Raw genomic sequence first — 18615 nt, 5'->3', positions numbered from 1 at the left:
GAAGGGTCAGTGTTGGTAAAACTTTGAAACCAGCACGATAAACTTGCGAAAAAATATCTCGGCAGCTTGCGCTAGTGGCGCGGGACTGAGTCACTGCGGAGCTGGTGGTCACCTAGCTTGTCATAGCAGCTTGGCTACGTATTTGCTGGGTGTCTTCAGAGAAGAACGTCGGTGCATGTCCGTCGACCCCCTGTAATTTAGCTAAAAAAATATATTTTGTTGTCTTCACGAATACGTTTAGCTCTTCGACAGCAATTTGTTCGGGAAAAAAATTTTCGTCAGAATGAGATGCATCCAGAGACTCTACGGCGATCTGTTTGAAGCGGTTGAAACAGTTCTGGCACAAAATGTCGGTTTCTCTGATGGATAAGGCTTCTTCTGGCGTGCGCCTTCAGGAGGAGTGGCGTCTTAGCCGCGCCAGACAGACTGGCGCCGGCGCGCGCGCAGACTCCGCCACTGTCGCGCGCGGCTTGCCGCTGCTGGTCTGCACGTTCGGGAGGAGTGGCGTCTAGCCTCGCCAGACACACTGGCGCCGGCGCGCGCGCAGCTCTTCGCCTTCTGACACTGCGCTGAAGCCGCTCGATAGCGCCTCTGACTGGCGTTTGCAGGTGGGTAACGCCATGGAGAAGGAGAGCGCAAATGCTGCTCAACGGCGCAAAAGGGCCGAGAAGCTTATCTCATAGGATCCCGAAGTAGTTGCCTGGCAATTAGCGATTCAGCGTACGAAGAATGAACAGAAGGAGGCTAATAATCCTAGATAATCTGGAAAGCTAAGAATAATCAGCTGAACCTTTGCTAACGCTACGTATATCCTGACATAGCCGAGCTAAGCCACTGCAAATTTCTTTGTGATGTGCGTAAAATGTAGTAATAATTTGCTCTTCAGAACCAACTGTTCCTGTTCTTTTCTGTCAATCCATCAATCCACAGAACATATTCACGACCTAAAAATAATTATAATGGAAATTATTGCTCCACGCTCGCTCAATGTTGTGGTTACTCAGTTTACGTCAATTTGGCTACTTTTCGTGCTTCATAACTTCTACGTCACAAAAATAATGCAACATGTTTTTACAGATTAAGTTAGAATACGTGCTTGGCTTTAATTCTGAAATGTTTAAAGAAAATCGAAGATGGTGTTCCTTTTTTTAAATCATCTTCGAAATATTGCATTTTTAGAGACTTGTCGTCAGTTGAACATTTCTAGTTGACGTTTGAAGTCACTCTCAGCAATTTCGTTCAACGAATTTGTTAACCTAATATATCGCAATGTTCTCAAAACTTTTGGGAAGTCTGGCCTTTATGCACGCGGAGAAAAAAAAAATCTTAAATTCGAGCATTATTGAACTTTGTGCTGTAGAGAAGCATTGGTACTTTGCGACTTTGCGATTTTTTTCTTAAAATAAGAGCATCAAAACTGCGAAGTAATAACGTTTTGTCGACGCAAACTATCGGTAGTATGTGGAGACAATTTGTCAGACCTACAGCTACAATAGTTTTTTTGTAGCATTTCATCGAAATCCCATTTCCGCGAAATTCGAGAGAGGCGGTTGCGGCTCAGTGGAGGCTTTTAAATTTTTTTAAAGAAGGCGAAATTTTTTTTTCGCGAGACCAAAAGTGGTTTTGTGGTCTTGGGAACTCGGACAACAAAATATATTTTTTTCAGCGAAATTACAGGGGGTCTACGGACATGCACCGACGTTCTTATCTGAACACACCCTGCTAGGTTTTTTGCAAGCTATTACCAAGTGTTGCAAAATGGCGTTAGGTTCTACGTGATAATACGCGTAGCGACATAAATGGAGAAATAAAAACACGGTAATCGTTCTAACACTGCCTAAACAAAGCGCGATTGCTTACCTTTTGCGTCGGACAGCCGCAATCCACCGTCGCCGTCGCTCTCGCTCATGAAATAGCACCGGAAACTTGTAAAAGTGCGTTCCTGGCGAGTTTTTGTATGTGTTTGAGCAGCCGACAACGCAGCAGTTATTTTTCGACATCGCTGAAGCCCGAGAGAGTCGTTAAATCACGTTGAAAAACACATCCATCCGTGCACTTGCGTAGACGCTCGCTGAAACACTGTTCGCTGGGCCCCGCAAGCGCTTCCCAGCCATGGCGGCAGATGGCGTGGTCGGCGCTTTGCGCATCACCTATAGGGGATGCTATTTGTAGTAATTAGGTTATAAATGTGAAGAAAGCAAAGTGGACGAAAAGATAACTTGCCGCCGGCAGGGACCGAACATGCGACCTTCGAATAACGCGTCCGATGCTCTACCACTGAGCTACGGCGGCCGTCATCCTCCCGTCCACTTTTTGGGGTGACCACCAACAACAAAATAAATTACACCTACCGTTCACACTTTTTTTTATGTGACTTTATGATAATACTCTTGTCATTCGCACGGAATTCTTGCTTAACCCTTTGTAGGTCTGCCTATATTTTTAACACGGTGATATAAAAACCGGCTGTGGTATGTTGATATGAACTACAAAGAAATAGTATCAAACAAATTTCATCAAAATGAAGCCAGTAGTTTACTGAAAAAAAAAGTGGGACATATATGTCCCACTGACTCATGAGAGTGTTTTCAAAAAGTGGGAAAACATTGTCCCACTGTCTCATGAAGGCGCCATCTCGCGATTGCATCTACGGGTATTTGGGACGAAACGGCCGAAGCAAGTGGCACATAGTATCGCTTCTCGAGTTGTGCTGAAAAAAGTCGTGTGGACCTCATTTCCAGCAGTAGAACACCCCCTGCACTTGCGCCTCTTGTGAGCCTTCATAGCGCTGTGGTCTGTTTCTGTAAAGCTAACTTCACCGCATGCACCAACCATTTTTTTCTTCATTTGCCTGTCCTGGCTTTGGCTGTCGAAATTGTCGAGTACGGCTGTTGTCCCCGAATATGTCCCTACTCTTCAGGAGGTATATGATATCAAGAAAAATATTTCCACGCAACAATATCCGCAATTATACGCTGAGGGATGAGCGTGGTAATTTCGCAGGAGATTGCGTTTTGATGTATTTATCGGCCAAGTTATTTCGCAAATTTACAGAAGCACGTGATGACTGGAAGCTAAAATGGCCTCTCTGAAGAACCAGAAAAAGAGGAAATTATCCGGCATTTTGATTGGTAGGTTCTTTCTATCTGAAGAAGAAGGAAATTCGGAAGCTATCTAAAAAAACTGATCGAAACTCAGCGCCATTGTAACAATGATTCCACCCTTCGAAAGCGTGGTAAAAGAACTTCCCTCGAGATTACGAAGACTTGGGTAAGATACGAGGGACTTAGCATTGCGCTAATTGCAACGAGTGACGTGGGAGAAACATTTTTCTGCAGACGGAAAAGTGGGACGTATGTGTCTCGCTGTCGCACAAAGGGTTAAGGGAGATAGTCCTTTTGCAATATCTAAACATACTTAGTGTCATAGATTAAAGCTTTTGTACGTGAAGCTGAGAATACGGGACTGTCGGTCTGGCTGTCTGACAGCTTCTAATGTTGCGCATCATAAGTTTAACAACGTTAAGCACCAGTGCAGCTAAAGCACTGCTTCATGTCTATTTGAAACGTTAAAGCTGTAGGCTGAACCGTATAATGAAAGGCCATTTTGTGTCATCGCTGCAGGCGTTGGTTGGGCCATGGTCTACGCGTCGGTGTCGCTGGCTCTCTTCAACAGCATGGTGCTGGCCTACGTCATCATCTACCTCTACTACTCCATGGGGAATCCCACGACATTGCCCTGGATGCAGTGCGACCCTTCCTGGGCCGACGAGCAGTGCTACGTCAAGAAGGAAGGCATTGTGAGCGACTACACGAAGAATTTCGCTACGATAATATAGGCTTTCATTTGCTGTCCCTGTTGTCCTCGCGAAGGTATATCCTCAATTCGCTTTTTTTGTTTTGTGACCAAAACGAGCGAGATGATAGCACGTCGATGGAAGCAAAAGGTAGATCGCAAGTAGTACAAGCGCATGGTAGGCAATTTTCAGACTTTACAAAAAAGGAAGAAGAAGCGATTCGCATAACCCTTAATACACATGGAGTACTGAAGACTGCAGCCTAAGCAAAAGAGAGCCTATTCATTTAGTAGAACAATTTGGAAGACACGATATACTTATATTACCATATAAACTGGCAGGAACTATATGGACGGAATACATAACCTGCCAAAGATGTTACACGCATTGTAACAACGCAAAAATACCTTGCGTTTACGATCTTGACACTTTTAGCCCATGTATTTGCAATCTTTGTCTGATTTTCTGTCCTTGATTTGTTTTTTCTGCATTCCTGTATCACAATTTCTTCAACTTTTATGTTTGTTTTCGTTTTTCAGTTCTTTGTGTAACAAGACAAAAACGGCGGGAAGGGGAATATGGAAGCTTGCGATGAAAAATTCCGTAAACAGGGGGTGGGTGCTCGAGCAGACGTTTCGACAAGTGGACTTGTCTTCTTCAAGGCTGGAGTCCACTTGTCGAAACGTCGGCTCGAGCACCTACCCCCTGTTTACGAATTTTTTTCAAGACAAAAGTACAGCATTGCTGAGGCATAAAGCGGTGACTTCGTTTTCTTTTTTTTTTTTTCCTCCTCGTTCGGCCAGTTTCCCTGCAAGGCGGGGAACAGATGGCGCTGAACAAGTACAAACCAGAATGGCTGCCCAAGATTAATGAGCCGCAAAGTTTCGTCCAACCGGCAGACGCTAACCGCACCTCGAACAGCACCGTCTTCGAAGGGAGGCCGCACGCCAGCAGCTGCATTAACGCCACTCAACTGTCGTCGTACCATTTTTACTAGTAAGAAACGCCTTCTTGTAAAACATATGTAAAACAGGCTGCATATGTAAATTCATTATAGCTTACAGCGCGCTCTGACACACGGACGAATAATAGACACACGAAGACAAGCTCTTGTCTTCGTGTGTCTCTTCTTCGTCCGTGTGTCAGAGTGCGCTGTAATCTATAATACATATGTAAAGCGGACTGCATTTTCTAACGCCGTCATAAGCTTGCGCAGGGTTCCCCACAAAGGGCGGGGGGGAGGGGGGGGGGAAGTACTTTCATCTTAGTTCTTCCCCCTTTTCTTCCTTCAATGTTGTTCGAGTTAAAATGACAATACGTTTCACAATGGATGAAAAAATGAAAGTGACGACGTGCTTCTCACCAACGTTGCTTCTCACCGAGGCCTGCCATTGGTCCCTGGCTTTCCTGAACTTTCCTGGAGTAAATGTGGGAAGTAAACAGTTTTCAATTTCTCAAAAACCTGCGCGGCCATAGCCCTGCTCTTTAAACAATGGCGGGACAGATCCGACTGAGTCACGGAATGGGGCAGACATTGCGCACCCCCCCCCCCCCCCCCCCCCTTTTTTCTGTGATTAAGGTGGCTGCTGGTAGCTGCTGATGGCGGTGTTTCGAAAAGCCCACCGCCGTGGACAACACGTGACGCGCGCTCACCTAAATATCTTCTTCCTCACCCACAGATGGCGCGCACCAAGAAATAATTTCTTCTTTCCGGGGCTGAGTTTGAGCTAGGGTTCCCCCGGTCCGAAAGCGAGTGCCTTGACCACTAGGCCACGCGCCCATGCTTGCCCCAATGGGAACTGAACTGATGCTACGAATGCGTTCTTCTGACGAGGCAAAAAAAAAAAAACAGTTGGAAGCAGCAGCCTCATTGAAATATTCGTGTTGATGGACTAAAAGCGATCTCCTGGACAACGCCTATAACCGTCGACATTAGGGAGCTGTACATTCCAGGAAAATTCCGTCTCGAGAAAATGGAATTCTAGCTCGCGCTTTCCATGATCCGTGATGGTAAGTTTCATGGGGGGGTCTTGGTCTGACGACGCTGGAAAGAACGGAAAGACGCCATGACGATTCAGCCCTGACAACTGCATCCCAGGGACGGCCGTTAACGCTCAAGAGGAAGCATTGCGAAATGCGAAAGAAGAGAGAAAAGAAAGCAGTAGGTCAGACATGCCCGTAACAAGCTTCGCTGCCCCATTCCCGACATGGGAAGGCTCCTGAATTAAATAAAAAAAACAGTAGTAAAAGCTATCGTACTTCCTTTTTAACAGCGGTTTAAGCGATACACCCATACTCGATATTCGAGACATTTTCTGCCTTGGTCGTATTCTAAATTCGTATCGGGAAATCGCGCGCACCCCGTGTATAGTAAAAAAGATTGACGATTCAGAGTACTGTGTACTGCCCAAAAGTAACCGTAATCCAAACAAACAATATTAGCTTCAAAACAATACTTTTGGAAGCTACTCTCACTAACGGTTACACCCCGAACGTACGTATCCCCTGGCACACATCAGATCCGAACGGGCCTTGTTGGTGCGCAAAGAGCTGTCTTCACCTCGATGCAATTTTCTACGACTGCATTTTTCGCTATGACTTCTAAAAAAAGACTCTTGAGCCTGACTTCTTGTGAGCGCACCAGCCCGTATACCTTCCGATTCAGGAATCAAGCCCTATTTTATTTTGCTCTATACTGTTTCAACGCAGCAAAATGGTGCTCGGATTCAGTCCCCAGAGCAAAGATCAAAATTCGTACCAGGCCCACCTTCTGCTCGCCGTAGCCCTTGGCTGTGTTGCGTGTTTGTCTGCGTCCACAATGGCATCAGGTCACTGGGAAAGGTGAGCCACCCTATAGTCACCACGATGAGAGCTATTATGCAGCAATAGATTATTTCCTCGCCTCAATCTCTCATCCTCGCTGAGAAGATTTATAGCATATGGTACGCAGTGAAATAGGCTAACTACTACTTTCATGATATTTCATTGGCCACGTCCTGAATAGTGTTTACGGCTTAATTAAGCAGCTTTAGATATGTTCGCGCGTGTGCTTGTATGTGTACGTATACACTATATACGCATGCAAGATTGCAGATACAGACGCCAATGACTGTATATAGTACGCATCGTGCGCAATCCTAAGCTCCGTAATGTAAAATGTACCATAATTGCTACATTGAGTTTGATGACTCGTTTTTTGTACTTAAGAGCGGAAAACTTAACACAAGGCCCATAGTTGTGATTTTAATGCACTGCCCTTGAGTTTCAACTGTGTGCAACTCGATAAACCAATGACTAAGTAAGTATTACGCTTTCTGTGTATTACATTTTAACTCAAAGTACCATATCGTTTGTTTGTTTTTTTAATGTGCTTACCATGGCTTGAAGTCAGTGAGAAAAATTTATTTATAGAGTTTTCTCGAAGTAGAACTGTGTTTGACATTACAAAGCTATTTGAGCAATTCGGAGAGCTATAAATATATGTTGCACTCTACCAAATTAGCATAAAACTGTGCGTTTTCTCGCCTTGCGCGCCGCTTCTACCTGCTATCTCTCTTTAGATTCACAGATCCTCGCATGTGTCCACGAAAAGTCATTGTTTTATGTCTATGCGTATGTCGTCAAGGTCATCTACATAACCACCACGCTGCCGTTCGGGCTACTGCTCATCATACTCTCTCGAGTGCTCGCGTTGCCAGGAGCGTCTGTGGGGCTCAAGTTCTTCATCGTGCCCAAGTGGAGCGAAGTTCTGTCGGTCACGGTACGAACCTCAGCGCTTCGTATTGCCTCGTTAACAGCAAACATGCGCATTCTCGTATTCTGCACATTTGTACACTTGTGCAGTTTGGAAGCTAATAAGTAATATTATCTATAGCATTGAGCTGAGAACAACAAGAAGTCGCAGGCGTAGCCTACTACGCGACACGTACAAGATTTTGAAGTACAACACCGCCGAAACCGACGGAGACAAAGAGAGACACACAAGTGGACAAACGCAGTGCTGAGCTATGTTGAACCAACAAGCCCAATTGGACGCACTGCAAGATTTTATATAGCGTGGTAATATCTTCAAATAGGCCATAGAATGCTAACGCACCCTTCATGCGGAACTTACATAGCAACCTTTGGTATGAATTCTTTCGGAGGCACACAACATTCTAGATAGCGAAAGCCTTTCGACGTTATATTTAACCCCTCTATAAGATGCGGCGAAACAGTCAGCAAAAGTGTCATGTTTAAATTATCCGCTTTGTGTGTGCTCAAGCTTATAGGCATACCGAAAAAAAAGTCTCGGAGAAACAAAATTGGAGCGGAGCTTTTCATGCTGTGATTGTTTCGCGGTCTGCTAACATATACTATTATATGTAATAGTTCGCCGGTGTTCATCCGCCGTTGTTATTCAGTCAGTGGCGTTAGATTGACGAATCGTGGGCTGTTGCTGATGAGTGACGAGCGTTGTTCCGTTCCTCCAGCTCTGGGGCAGAGCCGCCGAGCAAGTGATCCTGTCGCTAGGCCTGGGCTACGGCACCGTCATCTGCTATGCTGGCTACGGCAGGATTCGGAACAAGCTCATAAAGTATGTACTCCCTCACAGTACCTTGCTGTCAGAGGGAGAGTAGGACTGCGGACCAAGGGTTCACTGTTTTAGTTAGTGTAATGAGAAAGCCGTGAGATTGGGTAGGCAAACGCAGCGTAGGTCCAAGTAATAGTGTGTCCGCCTCTAATGCAGGGAGGTACTGGATTCGATTCCCAGCGCCGCCAGGCGCACAGAGGCTTTTCAAATGGTGAGAATGGTACTCCGACCTGGCACTCGGTGGTGTGTGTACCCCCCTCCCGAAGCTGCGCCGCACTTTTTAATGGCTTGCACAAATTAACAAGCTTGTTTTCCGCTGGTTGATTCGGATCAACACGCTTTTCTCGACGAAGCGCTCCTCGTTGATCCGCCTATGATCGGTTACATCCTACAAAAAAATTTAAGCTCTACCCACAGCCATCACCGTCCCACGCAAAACGAATTTGCGTAGATGTATTTAGAAAAAAAAAAGGGGGGGGGGGACAATTTAGATCACTATGCACTCTAGCGTGCATGAGAGAGCTTATCTGGACGTCCATGTATTCCTCTTTAAGCCAGCCGCGTTTAGTAAAAAACTGGGACGATTTGGCATATACTGAGTACGCTATAATGAAAGAGCGGTAAGCCGTGTCTACAAAACAATCAAAGGGCGTACTGAATTAGAGAAGACGTACTTGGAGAAGACGAAGAACGATTGAGGGTGCTGTATCTACTCTACCATGGGATGTACGACGTCGAGGGCAGCGCTTAGAAAAAAATGGTTGACGATACAGAGTACTATGTATTCTACCATGGGTGAAAGGTAAACCATCTGGGCGAAGAAAAAAAATTACTCCTTTTGCTGCGCGTTTAGAAAAAATTGCAGGCGACCCCTGTGCCCTTGTGTTGTCTTTCGTCGCGCTGCCAAAGCGCGTGGTTGAGATCAGATCCGCCTGGGGCCGCAACAACCGCAGCTGCTCACAAGAAAACCGCCTGCCCTTTCAATAAACTCATTCAGTTGATTTAATTAATTATACTGACAGGTAATTGGCACTTATCTTAACTAAACTTATGCTCCGCGATATCATATGCATCCAATATAACTCTTAATTTGAACCAGAATCATCGATTTCATACCAGCTTTATTTTGTAAACACGTTTTCTGAATATTAGGGAAACAGGAAGTGTAGTTTAAAATAACAGAGAGTTGAGCTAGTTGGTAAGTATTCATGTTAAAGAGACAGGGCGTGCGATAGGGCAGACAGGGCAGATTGATAGGTTCGCCTATTTCTTGGGATGCACAGATAAGTTTTCGTGCCTTCTTTCTTTTCCGCCGTTGTGGGCCTTTTCAGTTGTTAGTCGGCGTTTGTGGTGTCTTGACTTCTCTATTGTGTCCGCGTTTGCACGCCCTGTTCTCTTTAACAGGAAGTAATTGTTCCACCCGAAGGACTTGGAATAGAACCGAGAGTGTCATTCGTTGCTCGTGCCTCTAAAAAATGAGAACCACTCGGAGTACTGCTTACTCTACTATGGGAGAGCGGTATGCTGTCCCTTAAGTCGTGAAAAGTCCACACACAGGGAATTTTATTGGGTACTGATAACAATGGTTCACATCACCGTAACCGCATGAGGTAACAATGTACATTAGACCCGTATACATACACGAATAAACAGGTTGCATTCGTCCCATTGCACTATGCGTCACTTTGACAGGTTACTACCAGCAAATCGTCAGAAGAAAAGGAGCGGAAACCAGACGAAACTTCGCCCACGTACACTCGCATCACTTGGAACTGCTGCTGCATGTACACATAGTCCATGTGGCGGACACAAAATGGTGCCGCCTCATGTTGAATTATATGGAGCTTAGAATTAACTCATAATTTCTACATGTACCAGCAAGGTGTCTTTTAAAATATTAGATCATTTCCCGCTAAAGGGGACCATGAGGCGATGCGAAGCCGGAGCACTTGCACGATCGCGTTCCGTTGGCGTTCGTTGCGCATGCTACCGACCTCGCGTCGTGGAACGCGAAGAGGAACGCTACGCGCGTCTTGTCTTCCCTCTAGCCAAGCGCGCGAGAGGGGGTCAGCGTAGGAGAGGACAGAGAAGGGGAGGGGACGCGCATGCGCTGGCGCTCATCGCGGCGTTGCGCAGGAGAGAATTTCGGCATGCCTAGCCCGCGTTTCAGAGGAAGAGTGGAGAGGGAAAGTGGAGAGGGAAGTGGAGAGGGGGAGCGGAGAGGAGGTGTGTGGAGAGGGTATGCGCATGCGCAGTAAGGGTGGTCACGCCGCACACCACCACCACCACCAGACGCAATTGACAAGTTCCAGTTTTGTGATGCGACATCAGAGCGTTTCAAATCCAAGGAGGTTTAAAAAGAAATTTTAACCTCCTTGTTCAGATCGTCCAATTTTACCACACATGTGAACGTTTGTGTCGCTGGTTTTAGATTTAAAAATTTGAACTTGCCGACAAATATTGTCGTTGATTCCGGCATCATTGCTCAACCAAAAATAGTGTTTTAGTCACAGAAAGCAAACTTTTATTTTCTAGTGTACCTAGTGTTTAGCAGCAATAAAGTACTTGTCCTACGAACAAAAACAAGTTGGCACGACTTTCTTTTTAGGGATAAGGGGCAGGCGCCGCGGTTTTTTGGGTGGAGCTTATATTTTTCTGAGGTTGTAACCAGAGAGGAGGCGTTGTTGTAATCGACTTTAGTAAAGACGGATTTCGCCGCGAACTCCGGCTATAGACCTTATGCAAAATCTGCTACCATCTAGCGGCCGCCGTGCGCATTTCCGCCATGTTGAAGGCTACGTACGCTCCGCATGTGCGCACGCGGAGCGTACGTATCAACGTGTGGCGTCTGATAGGAACGGCAATGCCGACATATTTTCATGTGTCGTGTTGTTCAGATTGAGGAAATTTGGATGCTGAAAAAAGGCTTGCAGGTAACTAACCTACACGTCATTAGATTTCCTTGCGGCCGACAAGAAGCAACAGATAGTTCCGTTGCTTCGGCTACTGCTCGCGATTAGCGCCGTGTTTACGTTCACCGTTTTTAATAGATGCGGTATGTGACAGCATCGGCACTCATCAGAGAACCCTGTTTCGTGCGTGTCATGCCGGAACGAGACAGTTTTTGCCTCGTGTGCTTGCAGCATATAGACAAAACGGCTTCGTGTACGAGCTTCAGAGCTGCTTTGCGGCTACTCGCGCATGCCTGCGCTGCTGTTGACAACATTACCTTGCCTATTACATTGCGATAACAATTACATGTTAGACAGGTAGCTAGTGCGCGTCATCTAGTCTCAGAGAACGGACCGATTGTGATGAAGCGCGTGTTGTTTGTAGTTTGTTTTCGATTGTGGAGTTGAACAATTATAAGGTATAGCGTTTGTTGGGATGCTTTGCGCGCGTACTCCTTTACTATGCGTATTTTTCAAGCATTTCATGTGCTGGCACTGCCGAATTTCATGTGCTGTCACGGCCGAAGGGCGGCCCAGATGTCCTGAGCGCCCCCCCCCCTCCACCCCCTTCTTTTTTCTTTAATTTTATACCCCAAGAATAGTTATCCCAAAAGCATAGGCGTGCGCAGGGTTCCCCATCAGGAGGGGGGGGGGCAAAGGTTCATCGCAGCGCCCCCCTCCTTCTTAGGTAACTAGAAGGGTCAATTTTGCGCCCCGCCCCCCTCTTAGATGATTAGGGGGGCGGCCGCCCTCCCCTGCCCCCCTGTGCGCACGCCTATGCCCAAAAGCTTATTCCCCTTCGGAAAATTCCTGTATTCACTCCTGTGTGCTATGTAATGTTAACAGATGCTTCAGGTGTGTGGCGCTTTGCGTATGAAACTGAGAAAAAAATTACACCATCTCCCACTAAAGGGAATCATGTGGGGATGCGAAGCAGCGCATGGGTCGACTTAAAGTTCCGTTCATCACAGGCACCTTGCCCGATGTTAATGCGTCCTTGCAAGTGGAGCACACCATGAATTCATTGTAGTTGCTGTTGCTGTTACTCGCCCCAAACTCTTGCTGGAGCACGCCACGCGGGTTCATCGCGCGTCTGCAGAATCTCATTCCCCGACACCATCACGTGATTCCTGAGAGAGTGTAAGGGGGAGAGGCCACAGCGTCTTACCCAGCCCCTTACACAGGCCCGAACGCGCTAGCGCATGCCAGCACACATGGTTTTGTCTGAGTTACGCCAAGCTAGGACAGCATACGGCAGCCCGGGCCCCTAACGTGCTCTGCACGTATCATCATCAAGGCGGTCGAAGAACGAGAGGAAGACTTCTCCTTGGCGCGAGCGCACGCTCAGATGGCTATGCTAGGTGGTAGAAAGTGGACGGTCGCCAATGGAACTACGGACACAGCCCAGCTCAAAAGCTGCTTCGCATCTAAAAATGCTGTTCCGGCAAATATGTTATATTCGGGCTTGGGTGCGCTACCGTTGTTTACGCGCTGAGGTAGTTTCGCAAGCGTTCAGTCGGCGACGCAGAACTGCCTAGCTGCAACGGATTAAAATTGTAAGGCGCGAGTAAGCCCCGAAAAGGACGATGTGAATAAGAATACTCTTGGCGTATCGGGTTATTTACGAGGAAATGTCGGAAGATATTGCATAAAATAGTGGCTAATCGACAAATACCATGATCACTCGTCATTTATCCCACACCCATAGATCACACCACTTAACACTGCCATAATTTTATACTGTATACACATCTTTTACGCTTCTTTAAAGCACGTGATTTTAAGCCTCTATACAGCCACAATACACCCGGTCATCGTAATCATTGGTCATCGCTAACACCACATAATAGACATGGCGCTCTTTGGCCACCCATGGCCCTTGCGCCACAAAACCCCACTAATCATCAATGACACCTACTTTTTGGAGAAACTAACACTTTTCATGATCGCTTTTCACACTCGTGAGATGCGGAAAATGTTTACGTTTTAATCGTGCGATAGTTCTATACATAGCATACGTCGGTGACTACAGCAGCCAAATATATTTTATTTCAGAAAATAAAAAGACGTCTTTTTTTAATTTGATGCACAATACATCAGGTCGACGTAGGCTGTCACTTATGAAATACGCTTTGAAATGGGTCAACAGGACTTTCTCACCGTCATCGCTGTGCCTAGCCGTGTCGCGCGCTAAAGCCTAAAGCCTCCTCCCAACCATCCTACACTACACGCGTGATATTCAGATAGCTGACAACGCTTTATTCGCCACTGAAAACGGACAGACAAAATTTATAACCTGTAGCGCAAAGCTTCATTGCCCCGCCACGGTGGTCTAGTGGTTATGGCGCTCGACTGCTGACTCGAAGGTCGCGAGATCGAATCCCTGCCGCGGCGGCTGCATTTTCGATGGTGGAGCAAATGTTTGAGGCCCGTGTGCTTAGATTTAGGTGCATGTTAAAGAACCCCTGGTGGTCGAAACTCCAGAGCCCTCCACTACGGCGTCCCTCATAAGCATACCTTGGTTTTGGGACGTTGAACCCCAGATATTATTAAAGCTTCATTCTCAATGACGACAGGCCTGTGTATCTCGGTGTACCTGTGTGTCTCGGTGTACTTGTACCTTCTTCTCGTCGTAAGGCAGTTTTTTACACGTAATAACTGTCAACGTAATAACTAGGAAATGCCGGTAACGTGTATATAGGCCCTTACACTCGTCTGACGTTTTTATGCCCCGATCGGTTACTTTCAAAGCAGATACAAACAACAAGTTATAGAAGCGACAGCAATACGATTCGGACACAAGCCTCCAACATGGCGACGAATCGACAGCGTCGTCAAAGCTCCGACAGATGGCAGCAGTATTGCAAGGTCTTACTGACTCTGGCGACGCTTTGCCGTCATTTCTGGATTAGCCGAGTAACAGCTCGGCTGTTTTAAGCGTCTTCTTTTTTAGGCGTTGTGTGATAATCCCGTAAAGTTGTGCACAATAAATGACGTCGTTTTAAGCGATTGTGACTTCACATCTAGTGGCCAGAGACCATAGGAGCGGCGGCGACGAAGACAAGCACTGTATGAATGAATAAAGGAAGGGAATTCTGAGGGCTCGTTTCTTTGTTTGACACAACCTTAATGAGAACCAGCAGATAATGAAGCCAAGGACGGTATAGGGGACTTTAACTGTACTGTTTTAAATGTATTGTAGTAATTGTGATACAGATGCGAAGAAACTAAAGTGGACGAAAAGACAACTTGCCGCCGGCAGGGACCGAACCTGCAACCTTCGGATTACGCGCTCGCGATGCTCTTACCAATTGAGCTATACGGCGACGGTCGCCCCCTCGTCCACATTATCGGGTACTTATGTGCATGAAAAATATAATATTATCTGAGGCTTAACGTCCCAAAACCACGATATGACATATATGAGAGACGCCGTAGTGGAGCGCTCCAGAAATTTCGACCACCTGGGGTTCTTTCACGTGCACCTACATCTAAGTACACGGGCCTCAAACATTTTCGCATCCATCGAAAATGCAGCCGCCGCGGCCGGGATTCGATCCCGTGACCTTCGGGTCAGCAGTCGAGCGCCATAAAGGCCACCGTGGCGAGGCTGCATGAAACCTGCGAGTGTAAGTCAGGCGTAATCCGAAGGTTGCAGGTTCGGTCCCTGCCGGCTGCAAGTTGTCTTTTCGTCCACTTTACTTTCTTCACATTTATATCACAATTACTACAATACGCTTAAAGCGGTAGAATTAACGTCTCCTATACCTCCCTTGGCTTCTTTATCTGCTGGTTTTCATTTAGGCACTGTGTGAAAAGAGAGGCGCTTTAAAAGATGTTTGCAGGACCGGCTAGCTCTCACCCATCGCCTCAAATTAAAATAGTGCGATGTCTCGGGGATAAACCAAGGTATAACAGCGGGAACCAATCTGCTAAACCGGATTTGTCCGACAACTTCCGCCGCGCTCCTTGACAGGTCGTGTTTACTTTTCACTGGTCGATCTGAATTGGGTCGCTCCGCGCAGGATTTTGTTTGCTCTCTCGTGGATTCTGCATCCCGCTAAAGTTCGACCAGTGAGAATCGCCCTGTCTCGGGGCTCCGGGCGCTTCCACGTTCGACAGTGCTTGTAAAACTGCGTCTAAACACGGTTGGCACTGTGCCATATCACTGTGACCCGTAAACGACTGAACGCGTCGGGCGCCAGTGAAGCGAAATCTCGTGAAAGCGATAGTGGGCGTGTTCCAATACTCACCGTAGATGGGTAAATCGACAGCTAACCGGACAGTGCCCATTTTAAGTCCCATTGAAATTCTCACGTAGCCGGAAATATAGACAGTTTCGCGAAGACAGCATAAGAGACAAATACGATGCAGGCTACCTTGCTGTCGAAACAAGATGGCGTCTGAGAGGAATGCGCAGCTTATAGTGAGCTAGAATAATATATTCTACTTCACTATAGCTCAGATAGCCTGGATCTTGCCGGCATGGTCGTCTGCACACAAACAGATGCCTCTCTACACGCTCAATGTAAGCTATACGTTCAATTTTTCATTGAAAGAAGTTCAGAAAATAGCAATTACGTTTGTTTTTCTATGCTATCTCTTGTTGGCGAGAGGTGGCGTCACGTCGCGCAGACGTCATCCAGGCGCGTTCCATTTCTCGGTGTATCGGAGCTCGATGCTGTCTTCTGACCAGTCAGCGTAACACGCTATACACTAACAAGCGACTACACAACACGAAACGTGTTAACAAAAGCATCATACCTGTCAAGGAGGTGGGGAAAGAAAGGGGGGTCAGTGTCACCTCAACTGTAGCGTGCTTCGTCACGTTTGCAAGACTTATACGCAGTAGACTTTACCATAGAGATAAACGTTCCTGTCACTGGTTTTAAGTCGAAAACTTGAACGTCTCGGGAAATTTTGATAAAGATTTTGACATCACTGCCCAGCCAAACATAACATTTTATTCAGGAAAGACAAGCTTTTAATTTTCAGTGAGCCTATTGTTTACCCAAGCAGAGAAGTACTTGGGCTTGGATTGTAAACCAGCTGGCACAACTTTCTTACGCTATGACAGGTGCCGTGGTTCTGTGAACGGAACTTAGCTTGTAACCGACTATTAAATTATGGCGTTTGATGTTTGTTTCCGAGTAACTGCGGAATAGGGACCCTCCCCGTTTTCTTTGAATTTTAATAAAGGAATGTTTTCATCATCATCATCAGGGACCATAAGGGGCACCGTGCAGTGGTTGGCATCGAATTTTTTACGACCAACTGGTCTTTTTCTACGAGCCCATAGAGCACATAAATTCAGAGCCATTCCACTCTGCAGAGACCAGCGAAGCTGTGTGGTGCGGCACGACAGAACCGCCGCAAGTTTCACACCACCACGTACAAGAAGCATTGCACCGAAATAACAGTCTTCAATCTTGCGTTCAGTTCCTTTATAGAACACTTCGCGCTTGCTACTTTCTTGACAGGCCCCACAGTGTAGTGGTGAGTCACGCTCACTTGAGCACGTCATTTGGGTCTGAAAAGTAACGGGAGCGCAGCGTAATAAAAAAAAAGTAGAGAAAACAGGATTACCAGACGTGAGATAGATGACGAAAGACAAGGTGCGAAAAGGATGCAATTTTAGGGGCGAAGCTCCTTAAAGCGGCACCCGTTCGTCCCTCGTAGTCGTAGTAGTGCGTAACCAGTCGTAACGCTAGTACCAGATCTTGACCTCCAAGGTGGTGCCGGTGGGAGATTTTTCCTGTGCGTTGTTGAACAATAAAAAATTCGCAGCGTGCGCGTTAACTAAAAGCCAAATTCTTCTGTCTCTCATTCCCCATTAGCAGCCATTGGCATGTTCCAGTAGGAAACGTTAGTAGAAGTAGAAGTGTAAGTGTTAGCTAAAAGCCGACTTCTTCTGTCTCTCATTCCCATTAGCAGCCATTGTTTACCTCCAAGGTAGTGCCTGGTGAGATTTCTCCTGTGCGTGATTAAACAATAAAAATTTTGTTCAAAACGCCGTTGATTGATGAAATAAACTAACGAAAGACGCCAGATGTTTTCTAAAAGCAAAACGAAAGAACGTCAGATGTTTCTAAAGCAAAACGAAAAGACGCCAGCTGCTTAACGAAAGACGCCAGATGTTTTCTAAAGCTATGGTTTTCTAAACAATGAAAATTCACAGCGTACATGTAAAATTAAAGTGAGCTGCAACTCGTCATAACTCATCGAACCTTTAGTATAAACGCGCCCGATCTCACGTCGGTGATGATGTACTGGGCAGAATTCACGGAAGATTCACGGTTTACCGAAGAACCTCCGCAGCTTCGCCCACTCATCATCATTCACTCCGTGGATATGCTGTGATTTTTTTTCTGAGAAGGTGGCTTATACGCGTTACGTGCGACTCGTGCGCGCCGCAGGAGAAGCGTCTACTCATCAACTCTTTTCATCCTTTCTACAGTGACCTAGAGATTATCATCGCGACGCAATTCTTCGCAAACTTTGGTTTCGGCCTCGTCGTCTTCTCCGTGCTTGGGTTCCTGGCGTCAGATCTACAGATACACATTGAGGACATCATTACTTCCGGTAGAGTTCACAAATATGTTCAATCTTTCTGAATAACGTTGACAGATATAGTTGTTTAGAGGCTCTTAAAGTTCCGAAACAAAGCGATTCCTAAGCCGATGAGCGCAAAATTATGCGCGCTCAGTGTGTCTGATTGATTGATTGATTGATTGATTGATTGATTGATTGATTGATTGATTGATTGATTGATTGATTGATTGATTGATTGATTGATTGATACACTTTCAGTGGCCGCTCAATTTGCATAGCACATGTTTTTCTTGCTATTGTTCGGACTTCGACTGCTGTAGACGAATATCGAAACTGCGTGAAATCTGCACGGGACTAGTGGTCTTGGCTGATTTGCGGGAAATCATCTGATCTGCGGCTGATATGCAAGGGTGTGAGTACCTGCGCAAAACACGCGTCTTGCGAAGTCTTTCTTGTACTGTTTTATCTGGAACTGTTTTAGTTACATTGTGTGAATAAGTACCAACTCGACTTCAGACCCTTTGAAATTCCCGTGTTGTGTACAGCTGTGTCCTTCTTCGCCCTCACGTCTCCTCCGTAGTGTTTCTGTACTGTATTCTGTCTGCCTGTCTCTCTGCCTCGTTTTCTTTCCTTCCTTCCGTCTTTCTTTCTTTCTTTCTTTTTTTTTCTCGCCAGAGTTCACTTTTGATAAATGCGTGTGGTAAGCGACAAACAATCAGCGACATGGAAGTGTTCGTATTTTT

General features: G+C 46.3%; 1 protein-coding gene across 1 annotated transcript in view; it reads left to right on the top strand.

The window, feature by feature from the left end:
• LOC119385915 (uncharacterized) overlaps positions 1 to 18615 on the top strand; it is a 45124-nt gene that overhangs the window by 4438 nt on the left and 22071 nt on the right. Inside the window, exons 3-6 of the mRNA XM_049414157.1 lie at positions 3624 to 3799; positions 6580 to 6637; positions 7422 to 7556; positions 8269 to 8372. Of these exons, the coding sequence (XP_049270114.1) occupies positions 3624 to 3799; positions 6580 to 6637; positions 7422 to 7556; positions 8269 to 8372 (473 nt within the window). The remainder of the gene's footprint in view (positions 1 to 3623; positions 3800 to 6579; positions 6638 to 7421; positions 7557 to 8268; positions 8373 to 18615) is intronic.

This window comes from Rhipicephalus sanguineus, chromosome 3, assembly GCF_013339695.2.
Source record: "Rhipicephalus sanguineus isolate Rsan-2018 chromosome 3, BIME_Rsan_1.4, whole genome shotgun sequence".
Lineage (NCBI taxonomy): Eukaryota > Metazoa > Arthropoda > Arachnida > Ixodida > Ixodidae > Rhipicephalus > Rhipicephalus sanguineus.
This window is presented reverse-complemented; position numbering and strand designations above follow the sequence as displayed.